This window comes from Anomaloglossus baeobatrachus, chromosome 2, assembly GCF_048569485.1.
Source record: "Anomaloglossus baeobatrachus isolate aAnoBae1 chromosome 2, aAnoBae1.hap1, whole genome shotgun sequence".
NCBI classification, from domain to species: domain Eukaryota; kingdom Metazoa; phylum Chordata; class Amphibia; order Anura; family Aromobatidae; genus Anomaloglossus; species Anomaloglossus baeobatrachus.
The window spans coordinates 38,027,578-38,043,501 of record NC_134354.1 but is presented as its reverse complement, the minus strand read 5'-3'; the positions used below and the strand labels follow the sequence as shown (position 1 = coordinate 38,043,501).

The window sequence follows — 15,924 nt, the reverse complement described above, 5'->3', positions numbered from 1 at the left end:
TGCAGGCGGTGTGCTCACTAAGAGCAGAAGGAGTGGTGATCCCTGTTCCTCTGCAGGAACAAGGGCAAGGTTTTTACTCCAATCTCTTCGTGGTTCCAAAAAAGGACGGCTCGTTCCGTCCTGTTCTGGACCTAAAGCTGCTCAACAAGCATGTGAACGCCAGGCGGTTCCGGATGGAATCCCTCCGCTCTGTCATTGCCTCAATGTCTCAAGGAGATTTCCTTGCATCAATAGACATCAAAGATGCTTATCTCCACGTGCCGATTGCTACAGAGCACCAACGTTTCCTACGTTTCGTGATAGGAGACGACCATCTCCAGTTCGTAGCTCTGCCATTTGGTCTGGCGACAGCCCCACGGGTTTTCACCAAGGTCATGGCGGCAGTGGTAGCAGTCTTGCATTCTCAGGGACACTCGGTGATCCCTTACTTGGACGATCTACTTGTCAAAGCACCCTCTCAAGAGGCATGCCAACACAGCCTGAATGTTGCGCTGGAGACTCTCCAGACTTTCGGGTGGATCATCAACTTTTCAAAGTCAAACCTGGCTCCGACTCAATCACTAACGTATCTTGGCATGGAGTTTCATACTCTCTCAGCGATAGTGAAGCTTCCGCTGGACAAGCAGCGGTCACTACAGACAGGGGTGCAGTCTCTCCTTCAGGGTCAGTCGCACCCCTTAAGGCGCCTCATGCACTTCCTAGGGAAGATGGTGGCAGCAATGGAGGCAGTCCCGTTCGCGCAGTTTCATCTGCGTCCACTTCAATGGGACATTCTCCGCCAATGGGACGGGAAGACAACTTCCCTAGACAGGAAAGTCTCCCTTTCTCAGACGGCCAAGGATTCTCTGCTATGGTGGCTTCTTCCCACCTCATTATCGCAGGGAAGATCATTCCTGCCCCCATCCTGGGCAGTGGTCACGACAGACGCGAGTCTGTCAGGGTGGGGAGCAGTTTTTCTCCACCACAGGGCTCAAGGGACGTGGACTCAGCAGGAATCCACCCTTCAGATCAATGTTCTGGAGATCAGGGCAGTGTATCTTGCCCTATTAGCCTTCCAGCAGTGGCTGGAAGGAAAACAGATCCGAATTCAGTCGGACAACTCCACAGCGGTGGCATACATCAACCACCAAGGAGGGACACGCAGTCGGCAAGCCTTCCAGGAAGTCAGGCGGATTCTGATGTGGGTAGAGGAAAGAGCATCCACCATATCAGCAGTTCACATCCCGGGCGTAGAAAACTGGGAAGCAGACTTCCTCAGTCGCCAGGGCATGGACGCAGGGGAATGGTCCCTTCACCCGGACGTGTTTCAGGAAATCTGCCGCCGCTGGGGTGTGCCGGACGTCGACCTAATGGCGTCTCGGCACAACAACAAGGTCCCGACCTTCATAGCGCGGTCTCGCGATCAAAGAGCTCTGGCGGCAGACGCCTTAGTGCAAGATTGGTCGCAGTTCCGGCTCCCTTATGTGTTTCCACCTCTGGCACTCTTGCCCAGAGTGTTACGCAAGATCAGATCCGATTGCGGCCGCGTCATACTCGTCGCCCAAGACTGGCCGAGGAGGTCGTGGTACCCGGATCTGTGGCATCTCACGGTCGGCCAACCGTGGGCACTACCAGACCGTCCAGACTTACTGTCCCAAGGGCCGTTTTTCCATCGGAATTCTGCGGCCCTGAACCTGACTGTGTGGCCATTGAGTCCTGGATCCTAGCGTCTTCAGGATTATCCCAAGGGGTCGTGGCCACCATGAGACAGGCTAGGAAGTCCACTTCTGCTAAGATCTACCACAGAACGTGGAAGATTTTCTTATCCTGGTGCTCTGCACAAGGAATATCTCCCTGGCCATTCGCGTTACCTGTCTTTCTTTCCTTCCTGCAATCTGGGTTGGAAAAGGGCTTGTCGCTCGGCTCCCTTAAAGGGCAAGTCTCGGCACTATCCGTGTTTTTTCAGAAGCGTCTAGCACGACTTTCTCAGGTGCGCACGTTCCTGCAGGGGGTTTGTCAAATCGTACCTCCGTACAGGCGGCCGTTAGATCCGTGGGATCTAAACAAGGTCCTTGTTGCTCTCCAGAAGCCGCCCTTCGAGCCTCTGAGGGACGTGTCACTTTCTCGACTCTCACAGAAAGTGGCCTTTCTGGTAGCGGTCACGTCTCTTCGGAGAGTGTCCGAACTAGCAGCGCTGTCATCCAAGGCTCCTTTCCTGGTGTTCCACCAGGACAAGGTAGTGCTGCGCCCCATTCAGGAGTTTCTCCCTAAGGTGGTATCCTCTTTTCATCTTAATCAGGATATCTCCTTGCCTTCCTTTTATCCGCATGCAGTTAATCGGTATGAAAGGGATTTGCATTTGTTGGATCTGGTGAGAGCACTCAGAATCTACATTTCCCGCACGGCGCCCCTGCGCCGCTCGGATGCACTCTTTGTCCTTGTCGCTGGTAAGCGCAGAGGGTCGCAGGCTTCCAAAGCCACCCTGGCTCGATGGATCAAAGAACCAATTCTTGAAGCCTACCGTTCTGCTGGGCTTCCGGTTCCATCAGGGCTGAAGGCCCATTCTACCAGAGCCGTGGGTGCGTCCTGGGCATTACGACACCAGGCTACGGCTCAACAGGTGTGCCAGGCAGCCACCTGGTCGAGTCTGCACACTTTCACCAAACATTATCAGGTGCATACCTATGCTTCGGCGGACGCCAGCCTAGGTAGAAGAGTCCTGCAGGCGGCAGTTGCCTCCCCGTAGGGGAGGGCTGTCTTTGCAGCTCTAACATGAGGTATTTCTTTACCCACCCAGGGACAGCTTTTGGACGTCCCAATCGTCTGGGTCTCCCAATGGAGCGCCGAAGAAGAAGGGAATTTTGTTACTTACCGTAAATTCCTTTTCTTCTAGCTCCTATTGGGAGACCCAGCACCCGCCCTGTTGTCCTTCGGGATTTTTGGTTGTTTTTCGGGTACACATGTTGTTCATGTTGAATGGTTTTCAGTTCTCCGACGTATCTTCGGAGTGAATTTGTTTAAACCAGTTATTGGCTTTCCTCCTTCTTGCTTTTGCACTAAAACTGGTGAGCCAGTGATCCCACTGGGGGTGTATAGCCAGAAGGGGAGGGGCCTTACACTTTTTAGTGTAATTGCTTTGTGTGGCCTCCGGAGGGCAGTGCTATACACCCAATCGTCTGGGTCTCCCAATAGGAGCTAGAAGAAAAGGAATTTACGGTAAGTAACAAAATTCCCTTCTTCGAGCCGCTGCGGGATGTCTCTCTATCACGTCTTTCGCAGAAGGTGGCCTTCCTAGTGGCAGTCACATCACTTCGGAGAGTGTCTGAGCTCGCAGCGCTGTCATGCAAAGCCCCCTTCCTGGTGTTTCACCAGGATAAGGTGGTTCTGCGTCCGGTTTCGGAATTTCTCCCTAAGGTGGTATCCCCTTTTCATCTCAATCAGGATATCTCCTTGCCTTCATTTTGCCCTAATCCAATTCACCAGTGTGAAAAGGATTTGCACTCTTTGGATCTTGTGAGAGCACTTCGGCTCTACGTGTCTCGCACGGCTCCCCTGCGTCGTTCAGATGCGCTCTTTGTCCTTGTCGCTGGCCAGCGTAAGGGCTCTCAGACTTCCAGGTCAACCTTGGCTCGGTGGATCAAGGAACCGATTCTCGAAGCCTACCGTTCTTCTGGGCTTCCGCTTCCTTCAGGGCTGAAAGCCCATTCTACCAGAGCCGTGGGTGCGTCCTGGGCATTGCGGCACCGGGCTACGGCTCAGCAGGTGTGTCAGGCAGCTACGTGGTCTAGTCTGCACACTTTCACGAAACACTATCACGTGCATACCTATGCTTCGGCAGATGCCAGTCTAGGTAGGCGAGTCCTTCAGGCGGTGGTTGCCCACCTGTAAGAGGGGGCCGTTTTTTCGGCTCTTTTTATCGAGGTATTCTTTTACCCACCCAGGGACTGCTCTTGGACGTCCCAATTGTCTGCGTCTCCCAATGGAGCGACAAAGAAGAAGGGAATTTTGTTTACTTACCGTAAATTCCTTTTCTTCTAGCTCCTATTGGGAGACCCAGCACCCGCCCCTGTACCCTTCGGGCTGGTTGTTCTTTTGTGTACACATGTTGTTCATGTTGAATTGTTCTTTTGGTTCATGGTCTTCAGTTCTCCGAACATCCTTCGGATTGAATTTACCCTAGACCAATTTATAAGTTTTCTCCTTCCTGCTTTTGCACCAAAACTGAGGAGCCCGTGATCCACGGGAGGGTGTATAGGCAGAGGGGAGGGGTTACACTTTTCAGTGTAATACTTTGTGTGGCCTCCGGAGGCAGAAGCTATACACCCAATTGTCTGGGTCTCCCAATAGGAGCTAGAAGAAAAGGAATTTACGGTAAGTAAACAAAATTCCCTTCTTTATCAGCGTTCTTATGTCAGCACAGCGATCGGCGCTGGCTGCAGTATCTCTCTGGGGGTCTGGGCTGTGGGATCTGGAGGGCACAGAGAGGGGTTGGCAGAATGTCAGACGGTATGGCAAGCCACAACCTCCGGTTGTGGACCTGCTTATATTATATACTCTGCTTATATACTCTGCTGGGGGTCATTCTGACTCAGAGCCCCCACTTCAGCAGCATGTCTCACACGAGCAGCAAGGCTGCAAGGCTGTACTCAATATGCACTGCATGTAGGCTCCTACTGCCTGTACCGAGCACATAACCACATTGTGATGCCTGCTCTAACATGGTGGTGCCTCAGCCTGGAGTCTCATCCCCAGTGGTTCCTCCGGCTGCTCCGGCTCCGGTGGCTGAACCCCCGGCTTGGGCAGAATCCTTCTCTCCATGGGACAGCTGTCCCGGACTCTGCTGAGCATGCATCAGCCCCCTTCTCATGGCGCTTCTGCTGCTACGGCTCGCTCAGCAAAGCTCACAGAGGATTCTCCATCTGGTCTCAGACCCCGTCCTCCTAAAAGGAGACGCAGGGTCCCCTCTCCTTCCTCGTCCCGTGGCTCTGATTCACGAGTTGACTCGCAGGACGAGGAGGATGCCTTTACTGGGGGCTCGGACGCTACCTCCATGTACCCCATTGATCTGTCCGAAAGTGACGCAGATGCTAGTGATTTGATTGCGTCCATTACTTTTGTACTGGACCTCAATCCGCCTGTATCAGAGGAGCAACCCTCTCTGATAAGAAAGCACCAGTTTACCTTGCCCAAGAGAACAAGGAGTGTGTTCCTTAACCACTCCAGTTTTCAGGCCACTGTGACCAAGCCTAGGGCCTGTCCTGACAGACGCTGCCCAAAGCGTGGTTCTGATGACCGTTTTCCGTTTCCACCAGAGGTGGTCAAGGAGTGGGCTCATTCACCAAAGGTGGACCCTCCGGTGTCTAGACTCTCAGCCCGGACAGTTCTATCAGTGGCTGATGACACCTCTCTTAAGGATTCCCTGGCGGGAAGAGTAACTGACCGCCAGGTTGACCTTCTGGCCAAATCTGTATCTGAGGCGGCAGGGGTCTCGTTCTCCCCATCTTTTGCAGCAGTGTGGGCTCTCATAGCCATCTCTGCTTCTCTAGAGGAGATGCATTCCCTCACCAGGGACTCTATGCCCGAAATGGTTGCCTTAACTTCCAGGCTTCAGCCTTTTCATCCTATGCCATGTCTGCCATGCTGGAGGCTTCTCACCGCACTGCGGTGGCTTCGGCTAATTCTCTCGCTATGCGCAGGATCTTGTGGCTTTGAGAGTGGAAGGCAGACGCTTCTTCAATGAAGTACCTTGCTGGGCTCCCATTTGCTGGGCCCAGGCTGTTCGGTGAACAACTGGATGAAATTATTCAGGAAGCTACTGGCGGGAAGAGTACTTCCATGCCACAAACAAAACCAGGAAACCTGTCCAGGGCAGGAACCAGTCGAGGTTTCGTTCCTTTCGTTCCTCCAACTGGTCGTCCTCTAAGCCCTCGGCCTCGTCCACTAACTCAGCCAAGGACCAAAAACCCATCTGACGCACGAAGCCGCGTTCTCAGAGCAGGAGCTGCTGCCACTAAGGCAGCCTCCTCTTGACTATCTGGCCGCGCCAGCAACGTCCTTGGTCGGTGGCAGGCTCTCCCGCTTTGGCGACGTGTGGTTTCAACACGTCTCCGATCAGTGGGTGCGGGATATCACCTCCCACGGCTACAGGATAGAATTCTATCCAGCCCGCCAAACAGATTTTTTCTGTTTTTTTTTCTGTTTCTGCTGTTTTCACACCAGCGTTGGCCACGTTTTGCAATCGGAGAGGAACATTTCCAATTCGTGGCTCTTCCCTTCGGGTTAGCCACGGCCCCTCGAGTATTCATCAGGGTCATGGCAGCAATCCCTTTTCCTGGACGGCCTTCTAGTCAAGGCTTCATCCAGTGCAGACTGTCAGCGGAGTGCCTCACTCACTCTCGCCACTCTAGTCCAATTTGGGTGGCTTGTCCTTTTCCCAAGTCCACTCTGACTCCGACCCAGAAGCTCATGTACCTAGGGATGCAATTCGAGACTCTGCCGGCACTGGTGAAGCTGCCCTTAGTCAAACAGCAGTCCCTCCACTGGCGGTGCGCCCTTTGCTGAGGCCCCGCCGTCATTCCATCAGGCACCTAATGCAGGTGCTGGGTCAGATGGTGGCGTCAATGGAAGCGGTTCCTTTGCCCAGTTCCATCTGCGTCCTCTGCAGCTGGACATTGTCCGCTGTTGGGACAAGCGACCTTGCTCCTTGCACAGGTTAGTGGCTCTGTCGCCACAGACCAGGGGCTCCCTTCAGTGGTGGCTTCGGCCCCTCTCTCTTCAGGGACGCTCCTTCCTGGTCCCGTCCCGGGTGATCTTCACCACGGATGCCAGTCTATCCGGCTGGGGAGCAGTATATCTCCACCACAGAGCGCAGGGCACTTGGACCCCGTCCGAATCAGCCCTCTCGATCAATGTGCTGGAAATCAGAGCTGTGCTTCTAGCTCTCTTAGCCTTTCACCACCTGTTGGCGGGCAAGCACATTCGAGTCCGGTCAGACAACGCGACAGCGGTTGCCTACATCAACTGACAGGGCGGGACACTCGGCCGCCTGGCAATGTTGGAGGTTCAACGCATCCTTCAGTGGACGGAGGACTCCAAGTCCACCATATCCGCAGTCCACATCCCAGGCGTGGAAAACTGGGAGGCAGATTATCTCAGCCATCAAACCGTGGACAGCGGCGAGTGGGCTCTGCATTCGGCAGTGTTTCGGTCACTCTGCCGCAAGGGGGGCACTCCGGAAGTGGATCTTCGCTCCCACGATCCTCAGGCCTTTGCAGCGGACGTGCTGGTTCAAGATTTGTCCCAGTTTCGTCTGTCTTACGTGTTTCCCTCTCTAGCTCTTGCTCAGAGTCCTGCGCAAGCTCAGAATGGAGGGCGTCGGGTCATTCTCATTGCTCCAGACTGGCCCAGGCGAGCTTGGTACCCAGACCTGCTCCATCTGTCCGTAGAGGTGCCGTGGCATCTCCCGGACCGTTCAGACCTTCTCTCACAAGGTCCGTTTTTCCGCCTGAATTCTGCGGCTCTCAGATTGACGGCGTGGCTCTTGAGTCCTGGATCTTGACGACTTCTGGTATCTCTCCTTAAGTCATCTCCACTATGACTCGGGCTCGGAAGTATTCCTTGGCCAAAATCTATCACAGGACCTGGAGAATTTTCCTGTCCTGGTGTCGCTCTTCCGGCCATACTTCTTGGCCTTTTTCCTTGCCGACCCTTCTGTCCTTTCTGCAGTCCGTCTGCAGCTAGGACTATCCCTCAATTCCCTCAAGGGACAGGTCTCGGCTCTGTCAGTGTTGTGCCAGCGGCGTATCGCTCGGCTGGCTCAGGTGCGCTCCTTCATGCAGGGCGCATCTCACAGCATTCCGCCTTACCGGCGGCCCTTGGATCCCTGGGACCTTAATCTGGTCCTCATGGCTTTCCAGAAACCCCCCTTTGAGCCTTTTAGGGAGGTTTCTTTGTCTCGTCTTTCACAGAAAGTGGTCTTTCTAGTGGCCATAACTTCCCTCAGGAGAGTCTCTGATTTGACTGCGCTCTCTTCGGAGTCACCTTTTTTGGTTTTTCATCAAGACAAGGTGGTTCTCCGTCCGACTCCGGACTTTCTACCTAAGGTGGTTTCTCCTTTCCACCTTAACCAGGACATTTCCCTGCCTTCCTTTTGTCCGGCTCCTGTTCATCGCTTTGAAAAAGCGTTGCATACTCTGGATCTGGTGCGGGCGCTCCGGATCTATGTGTTTCGCACCGCTGTTGTTAGGCGGCGCACCTCTCTTTTTGTGCTGACCACAGGTCGGCGTGACGGCCTCTCGGTTTCTAAGCCGACCCTAGCTCGTTGGATTAGGTCGGCCATTTCCGATGCCTACCAGTGTACTCAAGTGCCTCCCCCGCCGGGGATCAAGGCACACTCGACCAGAGCTGTCTGTGCCTCTTGGTTTCTCAGGCACCAGGCTACGGCTCAGCAGGTCGGTCAGGCTGCCACTTGGGCTAGTCTGCATACCTTTTCGAAGCACTACCAAGAGTTTGGGCAGACGCATCCTTCAGGCGGCTGTCGCCCATTTGTGAAGTTGGGTTTCGCCTACTTCTCAGTTTTCTATTTATTCCCACCCATGGACTGCTTTGAGACGTCCCATGGTCTGGGTCTCCCATAGGAACGATAAAGAAAAAGAGAATTTTGTTTACTTACCGTAAATTCTTTTTCTTATAGTTCCGTAATGGGAGACCCAGCACCCTCCCTGTTGCCTTTTGGCAGTTTCTTGTTCCGCGTGTTTTCACCGGCTGTTGTTGTAGACAGAGGCTCCGGTTGTTCCGGTTCTTGCTCTATCTCTACTTGTGGGTGGCTACTCTCCTTCAGCTTTTGCACTAAACTGGCTATATTTGGTTATCCAGGGGGTGTATATGCTCAGAGGGAGGAGCTACACTTTTTAGTGTAGTACTTTGTGTGTCCTCCGGAGGCAGAAGCTATACACCCATGGTCTGGGTCTCCCATTACGGAACTATAAGAAAAAGAATTTACGGTAAGTAAACAAAATTCTCTTTTTTACTATGGGCAGCAGCATTGGGGCGATATCTAACACAGGGGAGGTGTGCCATCCATAGGGGGCCATATCTAACACAGCGGGATGTGTGCCATCCTTAGGGGGCGATATCTAACACAGGGGGAGGTGTGCCATCCATAGGGGGCCATATCTAACACAGGGGGAGATGTGCCATCCATAGGGGGCCATATCTAACACAAGGGGAGGTGTGCCATCCATAGGGGACCATATCTAACACGGGGACGTGTGCCATCCATAGGGGGCCTTGGGCAGCACAGGGGGATGTGCCATCCATAGGGGGCCATGGGTAGCACAGGGGGACGTGTGTCATCTATAGGGGGCCATGGACAGCACAGGGGGACCTGTGCCATCCATAGGAGACCTGTGCCATCCGTAGGGGATATGTGCCAGCAATAGGGGACGTGTTCCAGCACAGGGGGACGTGTTCCATCAATAGGAGACATATGCCATCAATGGGGGACATGTGGCATCACTGGGGGACATGTGCCAGCACAAGGGGGCTACATTCAATATAAGGGGGCCATATCCACATTAAGGGGGCTAATTTTAGGATGGGGGTCTATTATGGACATATACCCTTTATCAGGGTTCCCCAACTGCAGTCCTCAAGGGCCGCCAACAGTGCATGTTTTCAGGATTTCCTTAGCATTGCATGGGTGTTGCAATCATCACCTGTATAGGTGATTAAATCATCACATGTGCAATGTTAAGGAAAACCTTAAAACATGCACTGTTGGCGGCCCTTGAGGACTGGAGTTGGGGACCCCTGCCCTATATGATTTGTTAGATGGACACTGGCATTATAAGACGGACCCCATTTAACATTAAAAAAAAATTCTCTTTTCCTTCACCAAGTTTGGGGGTGCGTCTTATAATCAGGTGCATCTTATAAAGCGAAAAATACGGTATATTCTATGTATTAGTACTGCAGTCCAGATTTCATATATTCCGTGTTTAATTACGTCTTAATGATAATAGGAGACCTAAACTGCAAAGGAGCCAGTAATGTGGCTGCAAGGAGGGAAATTATACTGGTGGCTGCAACTCGATGACGTTGTCTTACACATTGCAGACACTGAAGCAGAAGATCTTAGAGTTTCTGAACCCGTTGACTGCACATCTCGGGGTGCAGCTCATAGCGGCCGTGGCGGCTGTGTGGAAAAGGAAAAGATTCAACAAGGCGCAGAGTAAAGCCAAGGTGAGACCCTATATTGTGGTAGGATGTTTTTTAACAAAGCTTCTATTCTAATGTTCGGGATCAGAGTGATCTCTAATCCTGGCTGCTTAACCCTTTGATTTATGCAGTAGAGCGACTCCAGGCTTATCCCTTTTGGTCTGGGAATGCGGGACCCCTGTGGACCAAGGGCTGACTGATAGCTTTTATTAAAGGGAATATGTCACCAGGTTTTTCCTCCTCTATCTGAGAGAAGCATAGTGTAGAGACAGAAATCCTGATTCCAGCTATGTGTCACTTATGTGTTTTTGCAGATCTAGCAGTTATACACAGCTCATGAATACGCTGGACTACCTGCAGCGCGCAAAGTAGTCCTCTAGTGATAATCTACTGCTGACTGAACTACACTACACAGATCAGTAAATGACACATCGCTGGAATCCGGGTCTCTGTCTCTGCATTATGCTGCTCTCCGATTATGTGGCCAAAACCTGTTGACAAATACCCTTTAAATGTTACCCTAAGAGCCCGTGTCATTGCGACACTGATCATATTGTATTCGCTTATAATGGCCCACATGATCAAAAAAGGCGTAACTTGTGCCAAATCAGTAATGTACTCACTTCAACATCACCACTCCCGATTTTATCAAATGTCACACTTAGTGTTAACTTTAGGAGTAAAAGCCTCATGTAAAAATAGCCGAACCCCACAAGGGTGTGAGAACGTTGGGGTTTATGAAAAGGATAAATGAACAGAAAGTCTCACCTTATTAGGTTGTGATGCTTTATAGTAACTTAAAATGCCAAATGGGTTTTCTCAAGTCATTAAAATGTTTTAATTAGACAGCATGAAAATAAGCAAGATGCGATTGACTTGTTTTTTTCTAACTGCTGTCTTTTTCCCACAATGAGAGCTTTCATCTTACATAGTGTACAGCTGGGGTTCCCATGGAACTCAACCACCAGTGCCTGCCCATACACTGAGTGTGCACAGTAGTTACATTCCAGGAGAGGAGTTAACTTTTTATTTTCTCAGCCCTTTGTTTTCTATACAGCAGTTATCTGCTCATCTCCCCCCCCCTCAGTTCCTGACAAGCTGCTGTACTAAAACTTGCAAAAATCACCAGCTCCCTTTCAGAGCAGGTCTCCTAATCAGGGCTCCACTGTCCTGATCTGTGTGCCTGTCAAGTGCTTTGTTATCTCTATATGTGAATACAGTGTAGACTCCACTGAGGTGTTGATGTGTTATGGCAGAACTTGTGCTGAGCTTTGTAGTCCTACTAATACTACAGCTCTGCTTCTCACCAGAGCTGTCACTCAAGGAGGAGAGCCCGCCCCCCCGGAAACCTGGAAGTGAGGAGACTGCAGAGCTCGGAGCTGCTCAAGAGCTTCCAGCAGCAGGTCCCCATCTGGGATTCACTTAATTACTGAGCGTCAGAAGCAGGGAACCAGTAGCGTTAATTATATGCATTAACCCGTTCACAACAGACGTACATATACGTCATATGTTGCGGTACCTTATAGATGCGGGCTCATCCGCTCAGCCTGCCACTGTGCCACGTGACTGCTGATTAATAAGCCATCATGTGCCTTTAATAGCGTCAGGTTGAGTGGAGCTCTGCCCACAGGTGATAACATGTTAAATGCTGCTGTCAATGTCTGAGAGAGGCATTAACACACAGCGGCAGGGTGGCACGTCATTCCACATGGCCATCAGCGCTCCCGCGACATGATCACAGGGCGTCGATGTGTTTTCATGACAGCCTGGGGTCTGCTGATGACCCCTGTGTTGTCGCTATGATTCTCCTGTGCACGCCGCCTTGTGCTGATGCAATGCTCTGTATAGCTGCATTGACTCTGCAGATTGCTGAATCTTGACAGTGTGCCGATTTTCATTTTTTTTTTTTTCATAAACCCGCAAAAAAAAGAGATAAAAATGTAGCTGATCATTTAGAGGGTAATCGGTGAAAGTTCTAATAACCGGATTGTCGGATGAATCTCAATGTGTATCTTGTGTCTGCTTCTTCCCGGCAGATCATCCCGGTGCCCAGCGAGTCTCAGCTGACGCTGGTCGACCTGGTGTGCGCTCTGAAGACGCTGAGGACAGACACCATTTTACAGCTTGCGAAGGAGGTGGTGAAGAAGCCGCCGCAGATAAAGGGGGACGAGGTATTGGCGGGACACTGCACTGTGGTCACGTTTTGTATGACCACTCTCGTCGTTTTCTAAATGTGCGTGTTCTCTGATTTCTCTAGAAGACGTCACTGGTCGATATCCCGATGCTTCAGTTCAGCTTTGCGTTCATACAAAGGTAGGCGGTCCGGGTGTTTACTGACCAGGCCTGACAGTGGGGCCTTGGTCCACGTTTTATCGTCATGTCCACAGATGTGTGTGACATGAAGTACACATTTAAAGCCTATAGGTGGCGCTTGTGTTTTCATTTTCACCTATTTACCGTATTTTTCGGATTATAAGACACACTTTTTCGCCCATAATTTTGGGAGGAAAATGAGTGGTACGCCTTACAAGCTGAATATAGCTGGAGAGGGGGTCACAGGACGCAGGGGTAATGCTCTACTATGGGCGGTACACCGTGAGCTCTGCTGCGGTACACCGTGAGCTCTGCTGCGGTACACCGTGAGCTCTGCTGCGGTTGCGCCTTGAGCTCTGCTGCGGTTGCGCCTTGAGCTCTGCTGCGGTACGTCGTGAGCTCTGCTGCGGTGCGCCGTGAGCTCTGCTGCGGTGCGCCGTGGGCTCTGCTGCGGTGCGCCGTGGGCTCTGCTGCGGTGCGCCGTGGGCTCTGCTGCGGTGCGCCGTGGGCTCTGCTGCGGGGCGCCGTGGGCTCTGCTGCGGTGCTGTCTTGCTAAATTCTCCTAAAAAGAGGCTGAAAGCCCGTACTTACGAAGCGCTCACTGATATCCTAATCAGGCACGAATACTAAGATTCTTTCTAGCAAGATACTATTTATTTTAATAGCACATGAATAATCAATGGTCCATAGGCATTAGAACTACTTTATAGTCATAGAATCTTATACAATAACAGAAATATGCATCAACATTACCGTATGTTGTAGCACGCCTCTCTCATCGGAGGGACTCGATTAGTGAGAAGGAAACAACATCTGCATCACAGGACAGTGCGTCCACTTGAGCGTCCTGGAAATGTCCCCAATCATGAAGCGAGTCCTTTCTTTTTATAGGAAACTTTGTACGTCGTGTGCACTGCACTGAGTGGTGAATTGGTGACCAGCATGTGACAGCTGAGTCATGTTCATGTAACTTGTCCACAAGCTGCTGTGGGCACCAGTAGCTTCCTGCACATTTTGCCAGTTGACCACTGGCCGACCACAGTTTCCTGGAGATATTGCAATGAGCCGTAAATTTTACATGCCAGTTTCCTTACATCTGTTGTCAACTAACCACGAGTTTCCTGACTGTTGAACTGTAAACGTTACTTCCTCATAATCGTGGTTTGTTCACGATCTGCTAACACGTACGCTTTGGTCATGGTGAAATAGGGTCAGCCAGAGGACATCTCTCTGATACTGAATTATGGATGGATCAAATAATATCTGGGATCACTATCTTTTGATTATGATTCCTATCTAATCACACTCATTCTTTCAGTCATATCACATTGGTATCACAGGTGCGCTGTGGGCTCTGCTGTGGTGCGCCATGGGCTCTGCTGCAGTGCAGGTGGTGAAGCAGGGGCCGCCATCCTGAATGTCGGCAGTACGAGCTTCAAATAATTTCATCGAGTCAGCACGTGCGCAGATGGAGCTCTCTGCTCAAGCTCTCATCTGTGCACGCTCTGCCTCTGACCCATTGATCTCCCAGCAGCGGACTTAAGGAAAATGGTGCCCGGAGGTGGCGCGTGCGCAGATGAGATCTAAGCTTGTAATTGAGTCGATAGCTCAGTCTGCACACACGCCGACTCCGGGCACTATTTCTTTGAAGCCTGCCTCGCCAACATTCAGGATGGCAACCCCTGCCTCACTGCCCACAGCGCAACAGAGCCTCTCAGCGCCACCGTCCACAGCGAGCATCTGGGACACCCACTGCTCCGATGGCAGCATTGCCCTATCTCCCCCGACCCCACTCTACCACCGCTGCCGCCCCCTCCCCCAGTAAGACAGCACCGGATTATAAGACTGACCCCATTTTTTTCCCTCTAAATTTGGGGTGTGTCTTATAATCCGGTGTGTCTTATAAAAAGGAAAAATACAGTATCTTCAGCTTTCAACCCCGGCTCTATATTAGAGCAGTGTTCTCCAATTCCGGTGCTCAAGAGCTACCAACACTTCATGTTTTCAAGATTTCCTTATTATCCAGGTGATCGTTCATCACCTATGCTATACTGAGGAAGTCATGATAATATGAAATGTTGATAGCTCAATACGCGCATATATATAATAAATATATATATATATATATATATATATATATATATATATATATATATATATATATATATGTATATATATTATATTTATTATATATTATATTTATTATATTATCATTACAGGACTACTTGGCGTGCTGCATGTAGTCCAGCATATTCATGAGCTCTATATAACTGATAGATCTGCAGCAGAGAAAACATTGATTTTATCAAAATGCCAGCAAACAGCTCAGTAAGTGACACATCACTGGAATCAGGGTCTCTTAGCCTACATTAGGAGCCAAAGCCTGGTGACAGATTCCCTTTAAAGAAGATGAAAAAAATTGAAGCTCAAAAAACAAAAATACTCCCTATTATGAAGGGGTTAGAGGGAATGTGTCAGCAGTTTTTCCTTATAGCAGTTGTACAGCTGTGTAGGTTCTTGTCTCAGAATAAATATGATACCTTTTTTTACAGTGCCAATCGTGAGAAACTATATGCAAATCAGGCTGTAAGTGCACTGGGGGCGTGGCATCTCCCCTTGGACGGCTTCTTCCACGCCCACAGTGCACTTCCGGCCTGCTTTGCATACGGCTTCTATACTAGATTTCGGAAAAGTGGATTTCTACAATAAAGGTAGAATTATTTTTCTTTAACGTTCCTATGGGAGACCCAGACCATGGGTGTATAGCTACTGCCTCCGGAGGACACACAAAGTACTACACTCAAAACGTGTAGCTCCTCCCTCCTAACATATACACCCCCTGCTAGCCAGTCCTAGCCAGTTCAATGCTTTGTGTTTCAGGAGGTCACACACACATGCATTCTCTGATTTTGATTTTTGATTTTTCCTTCTGGATCAAAGATTTGGAAGAAAAGCGGGTCCAGCTGGACTCCCGGCATGTCCCTTCTCACCCCACTCTGTCGGAGGTGCTGTTAAGGTTGACTTTACAAGGCTGGAGCCTTCACATGCCGCGCTCCTTCACATCCTCTGAGAGGCTCTGGGTTGAAGTGGGAGCCAACACGGTTCTCACTGCTTTGCAGGAGACCAGTCTCCATCCACAGCCCTGTTCAGGATCCTGCTGGACGGAGCTGTCACCCCCCCAGGGACCTGGCAACCTGCGTCTCACAAGCTAAGTATATGAGATGTTATTACCACAGAAAGTGGTCTTTCCAGGGGTCCTTTATATTTATTTATTGGGGGAGTGTGTTTTCTGATTTGTGTTAACGTTTCCGGCCGGTTCTCCAGTTTTCACTGGAGAACCGCGCCGATGGTGCCTGCACGCCGGCCGCATGTTTTACTCTAGGCCCCGGCTTTGCCTGAGGCCTAGTTTCGGTT

The 15,924-nt window shown here is 50.9% G+C and overlaps 1 protein-coding gene across 2 annotated transcripts in view; it reads left to right on the top strand.

Annotated features, from left to right (window-relative positions):
- The window catches only part of DOP1B (DOP1 leucine zipper like protein B), a 251,294-nt gene that overhangs the window by 168,443 nt on the left and 66,927 nt on the right, over window positions 1-15,924 (top strand). For both annotated transcript variants that reach the window (XM_075334991.1, XM_075334990.1), the window contains exons 22-24: window positions 10,096-10,221; window positions 12,234-12,368; window positions 12,455-12,510. In XM_075334991.1, the coding sequence (XP_075191106.1) occupies window positions 10,096-10,221; window positions 12,234-12,368; window positions 12,455-12,510 (317 nt within the window). The remainder of the gene's footprint in view (window positions 1-10,095; window positions 10,222-12,233; window positions 12,369-12,454; window positions 12,511-15,924) is intronic.